General features: G+C 39.3%; 1 protein-coding gene across 2 annotated transcripts in view; it reads left to right on the top strand.

Annotated features, from left to right (window-relative positions):
- obsl1b (obscurin like cytoskeletal adaptor 1b) overlaps window positions 1–14,487 on the top strand; it is a 44,531-nt gene extending 30,044 nt beyond the window's left edge. The window contains exons 29-38 of one of the 2 annotated variants that reach the window (XM_008404265.3): window positions 688–957; window positions 1,835–2,101; window positions 3,743–4,009; window positions 6,335–6,447; window positions 7,955–8,108; window positions 8,895–9,056; window positions 9,140–9,244; window positions 9,907–10,173; window positions 11,499–11,768; window positions 14,262–14,487. In XM_008404265.3, coding sequence (XP_008402487.2) covers window positions 688–957; window positions 1,835–2,101; window positions 3,743–4,009; window positions 6,335–6,447; window positions 7,955–8,108; window positions 8,895–9,056; window positions 9,140–9,244; window positions 9,907–10,173; window positions 11,499–11,768; window positions 14,262–14,272 — 1,886 coding nt within the window. In that variant the 3' untranslated portion in view covers window positions 14,273–14,487. Of the gene's footprint in view, window positions 1–687; window positions 958–1,834; window positions 2,102–3,742; window positions 4,010–6,334; window positions 6,448–7,954; window positions 8,109–8,894; window positions 9,057–9,139; window positions 9,245–9,906; window positions 10,174–11,498; window positions 11,769–12,208; window positions 12,301–14,261 lie in introns of those variants that run through there. The other variant, XM_081604706.1, reaches the window with a different exon arrangement.
- Window positions 14,488–14,654: the final 167 nt, after the last annotated feature.

Below are 14,654 nucleotides of genomic sequence, written 5' to 3'. Positions count from 1 at the left end.
AAACCAAGCATTTTGGTTTGCAAGTAACTTTTCAGTAGGACATTGGAGTCGGTAATTAATTAACATTGATGGAACAAGTTCTAGTTACTAGTGAAATAATCTGCCAGTCTTTTCCCCATCAATATTAAGGAATTATTGGGTTAAAACAAGCTGCTATATGTTCCTGAAAAGTTAATTGTCTTGTTTCAAGTGAACTAAGATATTTGCACTAGAAACTAGACCAAAGTTTCTAGTGGTACTTGGTAAGATTTTGTGTTTTTGCTGTGCAGCAGCCATTGTGCAGCGGTAAAACGAGCTGGCAAAACGTTTTGGAGCACAGCTTGGGTTGCTAGGTAACGGGGCGGAACTCTGCTGGGGTTGCTAGGCGACGGGCAGAATTCTGCTGGGGTTGCTAGGCGACGAGCTGGGCTTAGCTGGGGTCATTAGGTGACGGGTCAGTTCCTGCTGATTTGTGACGTTGCATTTCGAAGGTTTTGTTAACGACTCGTTTTCCAGACACCAAAAATCAACAACAGGCCGGAAAAACAGCTGAGTGGGTATTTTTAAAGCTTGTGTTGTTTTCAGAAGCAGTAGAGAAACCCAAATGGAAACACAAAAATGTAAAAATGTGAATGTTGTATAACAAATTCCTCTTAATGTTATTTTTTTTACCTGAAAATGTGAGAGATTTTTAACGATGCTTTCCAGCCCCCCGTGTTGTGGAATTCATCGCTGAGCTGCGTAACATCACCATCCGCGAAGGGGAAGATGCCGTGTTTAAGTGCGTGGTCTCGCCGGCCGACACCGCCCTGGTTTGGCGTCTGAATGGAAAGGACGTGGCTCTGAACGAGCGAACCGCCGTGTCCTGTAACGGCCTGTGCCACATGCTGTGCATCAGCAGCTGCTTGGTGTCGGACAGCGGCAGAGTGACGGCTGACGCCGAGGGGCTGGAGTCAGAGGCGGAGCTAGCGGTCCAAGGTGAGCTCTTCATGTCTCATAACAGACTGTCTGCTTTTCTATTTAATTAAACATTTAGCTCCTCTGGCCCTTAGTAAAAAAAAAAGTTTTAAGTTATACTATGGTGCAAGCTAGCAGTTATGCTAGCTTGACTTTGACCACCTTAACATGCAGATGTGGTGTTTAATTCAATGTGTTTCGGTTCATTTGAAAGATAAATAAAAGGCGACCTACACACCAACTCTGACAGATCATCAGTAGAGCAGGTGTTTAAATTAGCTAATCAACCACTGCTGTGTTAGCTTAGCATTAGCAGCGGTAGCTAACCTACCACAGCAAACACTGATTAATAATCGCAAAATAAACATAAAACTGAATGTTCTGGCTTTGTGTGGGAAATGTGTGTGTTTTTTGGTGTTGAATCCTGATACATTAGTGGAGCTGTTGTCAGTCAGTTGCTATGGCAACTGGTCTGCGTACAGCATAGCTGTCACTGAGAGGGAGAAAAAAAGAAGAATGCTAAGGCTAGTTAGCGTAGCAACTGATCACAGTGAACTAACGGTTTTCCTGTTACGGTAAGTTGTTTCTCTGCCGTTACCACGTTGAGCACATGAAATTGATCAACAGCAATATGTTGTGTTCAGATTTTTATTTCCATTTTATTTATTGTTTTTGGTGGTTTTGGATATTTAAAATGGCTTCCAGTTCCACTGTTAATTGTTCTGTTAATTGGCTCTGATTGGTTGTTTTTCTTTATTTCACAAATGATCTGTCTCAAAAAAACTGTCACTACATGGTGACAGTTCTTACAAATATGTAAATAAAAGTTACATACCGTAGCTTTAAACACTTAAATGTTAGAGGCTGCTGTCCTGTAATCTGTGTTTGTCGTTTAAAGAGCAACAGGCGCTGTTCACAAAGAAAATGGCGGCAGTTGCAGCCGAGGAGTACAGCGAGGCGACTCTGGAGGTGGAGGTCAGTCAAGAGGCGGCGGAGGTCCAGTGGATGAGGCAGGGGATCCTGATCCACCCCGGCGCCAAGTACACCCTGAAACACAGGGGCCGGACCCACAGCCTGACCATTCACCAGGTGGCCGCGGCGGACCGGGGCGCCTACAGCTGTGAAACCCTCCACGACCGGACGCAGGCCCAACTGGCCGTGGAGCGTGAGTGTTCTCGTGTTCTCACTATGTCCTGTTGCTGTTTGTTTACCACCGTTACCGTCAGCTCCCCCTGCTTCTGAGGGCCGCTCTTAATTAGCAGTAATCTGAGTTTACTGGGAACAGAGGCAGCATGTACTGGGATGGAATGGCAGCCAACAGGTGACATCCCAACCAAACCAAAGACGCAGAACAAGGTCGGCGTAATCAGACTCGAGCGCTGCAAAAAAAACACCAAATCTGACCAAGTATTCTTGATCCAGTTTCACCTTCAAACACTTAAGATGCTTATTTTAAATTAATAATTCTGTAATATTGATGAAACAGTTCTAGTCCCACTGGTAGAATATTCTACTTATGTCATAATCAGCAGCAGTGCGCCGTTGCCTAGCAACCCCAGCCAAGCCCAGCCGCGTTACCTAGCAACCCCAGCCCCGTTACCTAGCAACCCAGTTCTAGTTCCACTGGCGGAAAAATGTCTTGAAGCCTGACAACGTAACTTTTCTGTTACTATTTTATTTACTCATTACTGTTATTTTATTTTATTATAACTTTTTGTTTTATTTTTTTCTCTTTCCATCAACTTATTTTATTGCGGTATCATTTTTGTACTTTGGTGCCGTTTTAAACCTATCTTTAAAAATGCTATAACATCGACATGTTATAAGCTAAATAATCAGCCAGTGAAACAAGAACTTTTTAATCAATATTAAAGAATTGTTGACTTAAATCAAGCTTATATATTTGCTGAAAATTTGCTTCCAAGTTCAATTTAGAACGTAGAAGCAAATTAATTTCCCAGTTTTTATTAGTTATTATTATAAGTTTTAGTTTAGTGTTTATTAGCTAGTTTTTAGTGTTTTGTTTTAGGTGTAGAATTCAAAAAGGTCAAAGTATTGTGATTATGTTTGCATCGATTGGGTAATGAAGACTCAACAGAAAATATCATTTTCAATTCTTGGACAATCAGCTGATGTGTAAACTGCTTGAGTGGGGAAGAAAATCAATTCCAGTTCAAACGGCTGATAAAAAGACTGATAAACATGAAGGACATTATTTGTATGATTTTAAGTGTAGTGAGGCATTTTCAGTAGAAACTGTTGTTTTTGCAGTGAGAGGATTTCGTTATTATTCTCTCAGTGAAGATTTTGCTGGTTGACGTTGAGGTTCTGTTAAGCATCTTGTGGTAATGAAGATGCACTTATTCTAGGGTTTCCTCCTGCTTCTGCTGCCCAGGCTGCGGCCTGCAGGCGAGCGGCTGAATTGAAAGCTGCTCTTTCAACACTTGTGCAGGTGGGAAGGGGAAAGTTGGGACTTCGGGCCGCTGTTGGCACATCCTGTGAATTTTGATCTACTCTCACCGCGTCTAAATTTACACCCTGGCCTTCAAAACTAAGGTTGTTGTTATCAGGTCTCCAAAATAAACACTCATTTTTTCCACTGGGAATGTTTGTGTATGCCGCAATAAGTGAAAAAACTTGGCACTTTCAAACCTGGATTTGGTTTGAGGCTCAGAGGCTCGGATGGCTGAAATCAGCCAGCTGAACAGAGTCCAGACCCATTGTGTAGAAGAAAGCGACACCATTCCTCCTCCATGTCCTGTTGGTCTGTCCCTCGCATAACTTCCTGTCTCTTGTTGCCCCACAGCGCGAAAAATCAGCATCAAGCGTGGGCTGACAGACATTAAGACCACAGAGAGAGAAACGGCGTCCTTTGAGGTGGAGCTGTCCCACGCCAACGTCCCGGGAACCTGGATCCGAAACGGGATCCAGCTGAAGCCGACCAACCACTTCCGAATGAGCGCCAAAGGGGAAGTCCACAGCCTGACCATCTCCAACCTGTCGGTGGAAGACACGGGCAGCTTTGTGTTCAGCGTGGAGAACCTGAAGACGTCGGCTCGGCTTGTTGTGAAGGGTAGGAAACCCGCAGGAAGGCCAACAGATCACCACCTTCCTAAAATACTTCCCAAGGCTTTTTTGTCCCTAAGATATCTTTTGGAAAGAAAGAAGTAGGAATTTTGGCAAAGATATTACTACCTCTTTATTTCCAAAACATCTTTCGGGCAAAAAAATATATATTTTTGGCAAAAGATGACTTTAGGAAGGTGACAATATTACACAGACAATGGGAGAAAATGGACTGGCACACCTAGTGATTTACTGGCAGTCAGAAAGAGGACGCATGTAGCTTGAAGCTAAGCAGCCATGTTGCTCTGAACCATTTAAAGCAGTGGTCCCCAAACTACGGCCCACCTCCACATTTGACAATATTACAATCAATTAGAGTTGATTTGGTCCGGCCCCCTGAACAATACCAGAGAGCATTCAGATTTTTTTTTCATATATTGTATTTTCCGGTTTATATGTGGATTTTTCTTCAACCACCAGGGGGCTCTTTAGCAGGAAGTGTGTCCTGTAAACTGAGGGTGTTTTGTTTTGCATGGCGCATTGCTGCCACCTGTTGGACTTTTAGGGAACTGCTTGATTTTTATGTTATTTAATCAGTACGGCTGTTTGCTAGCGGTAGAGCAGATGAACACGTGTTTCTTATGAACGTTGCATTTCAGGTCGAATTCTTCGAAGCCTGTAAGTAGCAGCTTATACTTTAAAACGAGCCTTTATGTTAACATATGAGGAATTCATATGTAAGTTACTTTCCCTCAATAGAATATATTAGTCAGTCCCAGTGACCGTTTCACTAACGGTTTTTGCCCATGTGCTTTCTGGGTAAAAATCAATCGAGAAACGCCCCCCCTCCCCCCACCTCAACAATTTCCGGCAGCGCAGGTGATAAACGTGTAACACTTTTTCTGTTACAAACTGACTCCGGCCCCCCACCAGAGAAGGGAAAAGTTATGTAGCCCTCACAGGAAAAAGTTTGGGAACCCCTGATTTAAATAAACAGAAATGTGACTTTTCTAGCTTCTTGAAGGTATTTCTGGTCATGGGTCTGGAGTTTGTTTTCTTTAAAAGGGCAGTATTCAGTCTTTGTACCATTTTATAGCACAATCAAGTCAATTCAGAAAATGCTCTTAAAAAATTTTACTTTGATATTTATCGCCTTGAAATTGGGTCTCTGTTTCTTTAAAACTTCCTGTTCTTTCTGAATCTCCGCCTCCAGGAAGTGGCTCCTCTATTAACCCTTTAACAATGTTTTTACCAGCCTTGTTCTGAGAAGTAGCTCCTATAATGAGCTCAGCAGGTGTTTGCTAATTGCTGCTGGCTAGTCTGAAGGAGCTGAGAGGGGGAGGAGCTAAAATCTGTGAATACTTGAGACAGAGAACAGATTATAGCTGCCTTTTTTATTAGTTCAAACCAGAAGCTAACATCCTTGGTCTTCCTCATGTCCAATATTCTACCTTCAGCCAATCAGCAGCCAGGATTGGCTGCTTTTCAAACACCAGCCAATGGCCGGCCCTGTAGCATTGCTGCTAGGTATTTCAGCTAACCAATCAACTTTTTAAGAGCATTTTAAACATGTTCTACAAAAATATCCACAATTAGGTATATTTTCCATGAAACTAATTAAAAAAGACTTTATGGAGAAAGTCAGAATGCAACAAATAAAGATGCAAACATTAAGTTGTTTTGTTATAAAATGGTCCTTATGGTGTTTTTAGTTGATGCATCCAGTTCCTGGCTTCCTCATACCTTACCTGCAGAGCCGTTTCACACCTGTCAACATGACGACCGACCTCATTTAAAGCCACAAAGCGACCTCTGTCTGCCTCATCAGCTGGGAAAGCCTCTGTGTCTGATGACCTTTACCCTTCAGCTGACTGTCGGATGCTCCAGAAACTGCCTGTGATGTGACCTCTGGTCATGTTCCAGGCATAATCGCAGTCTTACGTGTCCGTCAATACAGGATTATGTCCAAGTCAACCCGTCGCTTTGTGTTTTTGTCATTTGTACAATACGTATGACGAACCAAATAATTGAACTGTAATCGTTTGGCTGCGACCACAGATGGCAGCTGCAGTTGTGGCCAAATGGCAGCTGTTACAGGGAGTGGCGCCCTGCTGCCGCCGCCGCCTTCATCCAGGCTCACGTTACAAAGAAAATAACCTCCAACGGTCCAAAGAAACGCTTCGGCTCGACGCCGCCGTTCACTCGGGTCGATCTGTTCTCACTCCGTACGCGACACATGCTGAGGATCAGCCCAGAAACGCCACATAGATCAGTTAATATAAATATATAAATATGTTTTTGTTGTTTTAATAAGTGATTTTTTCTTCTCCAGAGCCTCCAGTGACCGTCATCAGGAAGCTGGAAAACCAGAAAGTTCCTGACGGGTCGGTCATCTCCTTCGACTGTGAGCTGTCCAGACACAACGTTGACGCCAAGTGGATGAAGGTCGAGCTTTTCTCTTGATTTTCCCTTCAGAAAACACACACACACACACACACACACACACACACACACACACACACATATATATATATATATATGTATATATATATATATATGTATATATATATATACATATATATATATACATATATATATATATATATTTCATTTTTATTTTTGTATGAATTTTGAAAATTCAGTATAATATCCAAATACCTTTGTTTTTCTCATTGAGACTCAATTACATAATTTGGAATAAAGTTGATTTTAAATTAGTTAAAAAGTTATAAAAATGTACAATTTTATGCTAAGTTAACTTGATTGATGATGGTTAAACTTTAAAAAAAAACTCTTCATTTTTTATTTTAATAACATTTAAAGGCAGTTAAGCCTTTGAAAACTGACTAAGTAAAAAAAAAAAAAGAGCCTGAGTGGAAGAAATACAACTCTGAATTTTTACAGTACTTTTGGTTCAGTAAATGGTTTGTTTTCTGCAAAACGTTTAGGAAATTTAAAGAAACAAATTAAATTCAATTGTCTGAATCAAAAGTCTGCAATATTTTTAAAGCTGTTTAAAGTTGCAAAAAGATACTTAATAGTGAAACTTGTTGTCATTTTTAAAGATCTGCTATGTTTTTATATTAAAATAATTCAAAACAAAGACATCAAGCATCAAATTTAGCAAAAAGAGGACGGATCTTTTCTTACTGTGGGATGAAGAATTATGTAAAAACTTAAAAAGCAAACAGAAACCGACCTACTAGGACTTTTAGTGTCATTCTCTGTGGAAGTTCAATGCAGAAATAAACTGAAAAAAACATTAAAAACTTGTTATTTTGTCTAAGAAACATTATTTCATCTTTGTTCTGGATCAGTGGTGTCCAAACCTTTTACCTCAAAATATGTCAAATTGATATTTCAAAGTCTTTTAATTAAAAATTGAAGCAGAAAAAGCTAGATGTTTAATTTTTATCTGCACAATATTTTAATAAAATGAAGAATCTTGATTAAAAAAAGAAACTTGTTGTAAATCTGAGACTTGTTTAACAACTCTATCTTAAATATTTGTTTTTTCTTTTATCTCTGGATTTTTTTGTGTTTATTCTCAGCAACAAGATTCACTAAAAGTCTGTGGTTTTGTTTATTATTAAATAATTATGAGACTGTAATTTTTTACCTTTTTTTAAATTTCACTGAAAGACTTTTAAAAAACTGCATCACCCTTCAATCCTGAGCTGTAAAAATACATTTGTGAAAACCTTTGTATTGTGGTGAAGGACCAAACAAAATCACTTTGAGGGCCACAAATGGCCCACGCGCCGCACGTTGGAAACCCCTGCTTTAGAGCTATTTGAGCAAATGAAGAAACTGCTGAACTATCTTATCCTTTGCAAATAAATGTTGACTAAAAGGAGAATAAATATCTGCTCTGCAGTCGTCCATTAAACTGTTTCCTGTGGAATAATAAACAACTGAACAGGAAGTTTAACCGTTTTTATTTTTCTTTCAGGACGGGGTTGAGGTGAAGCCCTGCAAAGACGTGCGTATTTATGCGATGGGAAGGAAGCGCTTCCTGCAGATCATGAAATGCAGCGCGGCCGACTCCGGCTTGTACGCCTGCGACGCTGGTGATGCTGCCACTTCCTGCGCAGTGGAGGTTTACGGTAATGCACCGTTAAAAACCTGCATTTTGTAAAAACGTGATTGTTCAACAGGATGAATTGGCTCCATTTAAACTTTGTGAAGATATGTGAGATTATTTTATTGTTGAAAAAGATACAAGATCATGTAAAATTCTCCTTTATTAGCTCCTGTAGTAAATAAGATGTAATATCTGTTGTGTAGCACAGCACTGCCCTCTGTTGGCATCTGCCAAGTATTACACTTTATATGTTTTTATAACTACAAATAAAAACATATTTAAAAAAATTTGAAAATGTTAGAAATGAATTTTTAGTGGAAATTTCTAAAATTTTCACGAAAATTTTAGTGGAAATTTTTCAAAACTGATGTGAATTTTGAACATTTTTCCCCAAAACTTTGTGTTTCTCATCGTTTATAATAAATCTGTAAAAAAAAAAACAACCTGCGTTTATGACTCTGCCTGTTGAATAAACCAATGAACCACATGATAAATTAATTTCTATTTGCATTATTATTATTTTTTTCTCTTTCTACCAAAACCTGGATGACAAAAGTCGTTTTTTGAAGGACAGGAATTTAATAATGAATGTTTTTGTTTATTTCGGATACTTGACACGTCGTCCAGTTAAATCCAGGGTTAAATGTTTGTTAGAATCTTAACCTTATTGATGTGAGGATGTCGTTTCCGTTGCGTTGCAGGAAAACGGTCTGGTGCGTCGTGGTAACTAACCTCTGGGACATTCAATCCTCCATCAGATTGTAGTTTTATCACTTAAAAGAGTTTTTGGTGTGATTTGTGTCTGCAGAGCGTGAGCTGCTGGTCCTGCAGGGTCTGGAGGATCTGGACATCCAGGAGGATCAGAACGCCGTGTTCGTTTGTGAGATCTCTGTGGAAGACGTTCCAGGCGAGTGGTACAAAAACGGCGAGCGGATCCAACCGACCAGCACCGTCAAGATCCGGCAGGAAGGTCAGCATTAAAGCTGCCGCTGCTGCCTTTGGAGGTTGAACTGGAAGTAAACGCTGGATGACATCATTTTTGACTTCTTTCAGGAACAAAACATTTTCTCCTCATGTGTAACGTGCGATCTGAAGACTCCGGGGAAATCAAGTTTGTTGCCCGAAACGCAGAATCTGTTGCTTACCTGGAGGTGGAAGGTAAGAAATTCAACTTTAATCAAAACTAACAGAGACGTTGATTATTCAGTCTGATTATTAATTAGTGGCTATAATCTGACTGACTCACCTCTTGTTCTTAAACACAATGGTTTCATTAGGCCAGGGGTGTCCAAAGTGTGGCCTGAGGGCCATTTGTGGCCCCTTGGATACATTTTTTTGCGGCCCTGACTGCAATTCAGAAATAAAACAAACGTGACACTCCAACACTGTCATTTTTTTTAGTTTGAGATTTTCTGTGGCAAGTTTATATCGTCTTAAAATGCAAACCTAGAGATTTTTTCTTTACTCAGCTTGTTTTTTCATTTTTTATCTCATAATTTGTCGCGTCACAAACGTCCCTCAAAAACAGTCTGTAGAAGAAAATTATTATTTTTGTTCCTGGGATTAATTAAAAACATCTTTTTGGATTTTAAAAATTGGAAACAGTTTTTTTTTTTTTGTCTACAACAGCAAAAATAATTTGTGATTCGTCCTTGTCTCCATCCCACAGCACCAGTGGGAGAAAAGGAGCAAATTTATCACGTTGTGATCTTTATATCCATTGACATTTTACACATTTTTATGTAGACATGTTTCTCTGAAACATCAGAAATGGAACACTGCATCCTTTTTTCTTAAATTTGACACCATTTGTGCTCCAGAGCTCCCGGTGAACATCGTGAAACCTCTGCAGGACACGAGCGCCCTGGAGAAGAGCCGCGTCGTCCTGGACTGCACCGTGTCCAACCCCAGGTGCAGCATCCGCTGGTACAAAGGCAGCAACGTCATCCTGCCCTCCGAACGCTTCGAGATCTGCAGCGAAGGCTGCTACCGCAAACTGATCATCCAGCAGGTGGCGCTGGAGGACGACGGCACCTACAGCGTGCAGGTCGGAGACTACACCTGCTCCGCCAAGCTGAGCGTGGAAGGTAAACGATTCAGCCTGCAGCGCCGGTTTATGTTTTGGAGACAAAGGGTTTAACTGCAACGCTAAGGCACTCAGATGTTAAAACACTAAGACAATTCATGTCCTTATGTTACTTTTAAATCTTTTATGTTTAATATAAAATTTATTAAGTGCAGGATCGCGTCTTACAAAACTATTTGCTCAGCACAGTCGTTCTCAAACTGAGGTCTGCTGCTGCTGCTGCGTGAAAACGACAGTTCATTTACCGCGACAGTTAGCTTACCGAAGGATTGTGCTTAAAAATATTAATGACAAAGTGGCAGCTGGAAAGAAACGCTGGTGATACCAGTGGAAAGAAAATGATTGGAGGAAATCAGGTCTCAGTTTCTCCTGTTGAGCTGCAGAACTTTAGTTTTTAAACCCGTATCATCCATAGCAGGCAGCAGATCTAAGTTCTGCTGACATGATGTGACGAGTCGCCGCGCTGCGCCGAACCGCTCTGAGCCGAAACCGCTCTGCTCCGAACCGCTCTGCTCCGAACCGCTCTGCGCCGAACCGCTCTGAGCCGAAACCGCTCTGCGCCGAACCGCTCTGCGCCGCGCCGAACCGCTCTGCGCCGCGCCCCACGCCGCGCCGTGTCCCACACCGCGCCCCACGCTGACCAACTGCATCTTAACATGAATATTAATGTCGCACTGAAAGAAAATTTTTGTTTCTACCAAAGAAACTCAAGTCTATTTTTCTTTTATTATGTTTCTAAATAACAAATAACCTTAATATTTGTACTAAAGAAGAACGTCTTTTTTTATTTGCATGTTTTTATCATTAGAAATCTTAGAATCCGTAAATAACTAAAAACGCTCCGACCGTCGTCTCCATGACTACGGCCTTCCTGGGTTTCCTTCTGTTTGATGAGAAACCGATTCGGTTAAAAATAATAAAGTAAACCTAACATTATCATCAAACATTTCTATTTTTGACTGAATTTCTTAAAATTATATTTACAATCCACATAACTTTAAAACTAATTTGCTGTTTAGTTCATTTTATTGTATATATTATTATGTTTTATTAAAAATCCCCTGGACTTTGGATGCGGTTTTAAAGCAGAAAAGCTGCTTACTTGACGCGCCGCGTTTCTAAATGATATGAAACCGCCATGTTTAAATTTGATGTCTGATGTCATCATTTACAGATTATTGTCCCAGTAGTTTTTGGTTTTCGTTGGTTGGAATCAGTCAGATTTGCTCTTAGTTGTCAAACTGTCTGAAAATCTGCCCGTCGTCTGAAAGGAAACTGTTTTCTCGTGTTTCTCGGTGATTGCCGTCTCGCTCCTCCGTTCACCAGCCCAGTCTGAGCTGATGGTGCGGGAGCTGAGCGACGTGGCGGTGTCGGCGCCGGACGACGCCTGCTTCGAGTGCGAGGTGTCGGCGCCGGCGGCCCGCGCCCCGGCGTGGAGCCTGAACGGCGAGCCGCTGCAGCCCGGCCCGCGGGTCCGCCTGGAGAACATGGGGACGGTCCACAGGCTGACGCTGCGGCAGACCGCGGCCGACATGAGCGGCCTGGTGGAGTTCACATCCGGGAAAGCCAGAAGTCAAGCTCAGCTCCGAGTGGCAGGTAGGAACAACTAATTACACTGCAAAAACACAAAATCTCACCAAGTAATTATTGCAGTTTCTACAGAAAATACTTTTATACACTTCAAATGGGACAAAACTAACTTAAAAGTGATTTTTTAGCAAATTATTAGAGCTTGGTTTAACTAAATAATTCCATAATATTGATGAGTACTGGCATCAATAACTTAGAAAGACTTTTTGTTTTTGCAGTGTACAGAAATGGCTGCTTTACAAACGTCAGCTAATCTAAATTTAGTTAACAAAAACAAATTAAACTAAAATAAATGCTTTGAAACTGGAAAAAAAAAGTTTTAAAACTTAAAAAAATCTTTTTTTAACAAACTTTTTGGCTCTGATTTAGCTCCATATTTGAGCCTAAGTATCAGAGTCTATAGAAGTTCTTATATGCTTTAAAATATTTTGAGGCTTTTACAACAGAAAATCCAGAAACTGTTGAACCTCAAGCAGGAAAATGAAGGACGGGAGAGTCAGTTCTCCTGTTGGCCAGCAGGTGTCAGCAGAGCCACACAGTGAGTCCAGTTTACCCAGAAATACCTGCAGATTCTCTAAATCAGGAAGTTTCTGCATATTTAGAGAACAAAATAATCCTCCAGGTAACGCTAATTTAATATGATACTGAAAAACTGGCATTTCGTTTTATAGATCTATATGTTACCTGATTTAATTAGATAACTTTTAGTTTAAAAACTAAAAGTCTGGCTGCTTTTGAAAGAGATTTAGATTCAATTATAAATTATTTAAAACTGTTATGAATTAAAACTTTATCAGGCCAAAACCTGGCAGTAAACTTTTTGAAAAAAAATGTATTAAGAGTATTTTTCCTAAGCTTTCCTTTTACTGCAGTCATTTTATTATGAAGCATTTCTGCTCTGACTGGAGTAAATTTCTGGATTTTCAACCCACTGAATGAAAAACATTTAACCACAAAAAAAAAAAAACAGAACATCAGTTTGAGAAGAAAAGATTTAGAAAAAAGTTTAATTTTTTTGGCTTGATTTTGTTATCTGAATGAATTATTTTCCTTGTGATCTTTAAAATAGAAAATGTTGATTTAACTTTGTATTTTGGTCCGTCTGTGTTTTTAAACATCGAATGATTGTTTTGATTAGTTACTCAGTAACTGCCGCCTCTTTTTTACAATTGATTAATTTCTTGGATACTTTTCACTGTTATTTCTTAACAAATAAAAATTCGCCTGACGGCTGTTTTTATTTTTGAAAGAAATTGATTTGGAAAATTTTATTACATGAATTATGCGATTTAGATGAATTATTTTAATTTTGATTCTTAAAATACAAAATTTCTTCTTAACTTTGTATTTTGGTCCGTCTGATGATGCAAATATTAAATGATTGATAATTTGATCAGTTCTTCAGTCACCTTTTTACCTACTTTTTACTTGAGTAAAACTAAGCTAAAGTAGTTCTACTCTTATAATTTTTAATGACAATAAAAGTTTGGTAGAAAAATTAAGATGCTTTCCTCTGCAATATTCAACCTGAACCACTAGGGGGCGGTAATAACAAAGCTTTCAGTTCCTTCCGCATCTCAATTTGGAAAAACGAAGGAAAAAGTTGTCAAAATGTCCAGAATTATCAGCTGAAAATGTGAATAAAAATGCAGAGAAGTGATTTGTGTGTGTGTGTGTGTGTGTGTGTGTGTGGGTGTGTGTGTGTGTGTGTGTGTGTCAGTGAATAGGTGAAACGGTTGGGCACCCCGGGGTGCCACGTTCTGTAAATAATGTAAGGTGTTTATGATCCGACTCTATCAGTGGGTATGTAGGTCAGGCACCAACAAGCTGCTGGTGATTATTTTTAGTTTTATTATGACGCCTCAGATTAAACAGAGTTCAATCATCTGACCCAGATACTGAACCACAGACGCACTAACGAGTTTATTCAATATTAAAATTCACGGTTCCCCACAAAAACTGACTCAAGTTTACTAAACAGAAAACAGTTCAGCTTCGCTACTTAAGACAAAATATAATCTAGAAACATTTACATTTTTGTCAAAAATTAAATGTTTTAACTGATTTTTAAAGTTTTAAACTCATTTACAAAAATAAAAGCTTTCCACTTTACAAATTATCCATACAAGTCCTGCTGTCTTATGTTTGTAAAGTCAAATAACTTAAATTTTAAGTTTAAATATAGAACATATTCTCTTAAATCGCAATCAAGATTGACAAATTGCTGTGTGATCTGATTGAATTCATTATTTTCTATTCATTTTATTTCTGTCTTTTTTTCTACTGTATTTATTTTACCTCAGTTTGTCTGCAGGTTAAAATCTGTTAACTTCTGTACAACATACTTGGTCGTATTTACTAATAATTAATAAAAATACATTTGAAAGAAATCAGGACAAAAAAACAGGATAGTAAAGATTAATTACTAATTTCTTTGTACTTTGGTTTTGCAGCAGCTTTACTTTAAAAATGTTAAATTTCTTTGTTTTGTTTTCACAGGAAATCCCTGAAACTCCCAACCTGCAGTCCCCTGACGCTTCAATAATGTATAAATATTTTATTTTGTCTCTTTGAAAGCAGCTTAAACTACCTTACTGTCTCCTGAAACCTGCTTTAATTCAAACTGTGTCTGTTGTTGTGTTGTAAATAATGTTGAAGTGATTTGACTGGACCTGGTTTGTTAAAGCTGTTACTGTCAATAAACAGCGAGATGATTCAGAAACTATTTACGGTTTGGGTCAACCGATCCTGTTCCGGTGTTTAAGTTTTAAAATCTACACACTGAATCCCTGAAAACAGAATTTGAAATAAAAATGTTTGTTATTTTAAACTGCAGCAGACAAATTAACAGACAAGAAAACAGTTATAAAGAGTCAAGCTAACAGCTACTGA

Source organism: Poecilia reticulata, chromosome 2 (genome assembly GCF_904066995.2).
Source record: "Poecilia reticulata chromosome 2, P_reticulata-male-v2, whole genome shotgun sequence".
Taxonomy (NCBI): Eukaryota; Metazoa; Chordata; class Actinopteri; order Cyprinodontiformes; family Poeciliidae; genus Poecilia; species Poecilia reticulata.
This window is presented reverse-complemented; position numbering and strand designations above follow the sequence as displayed.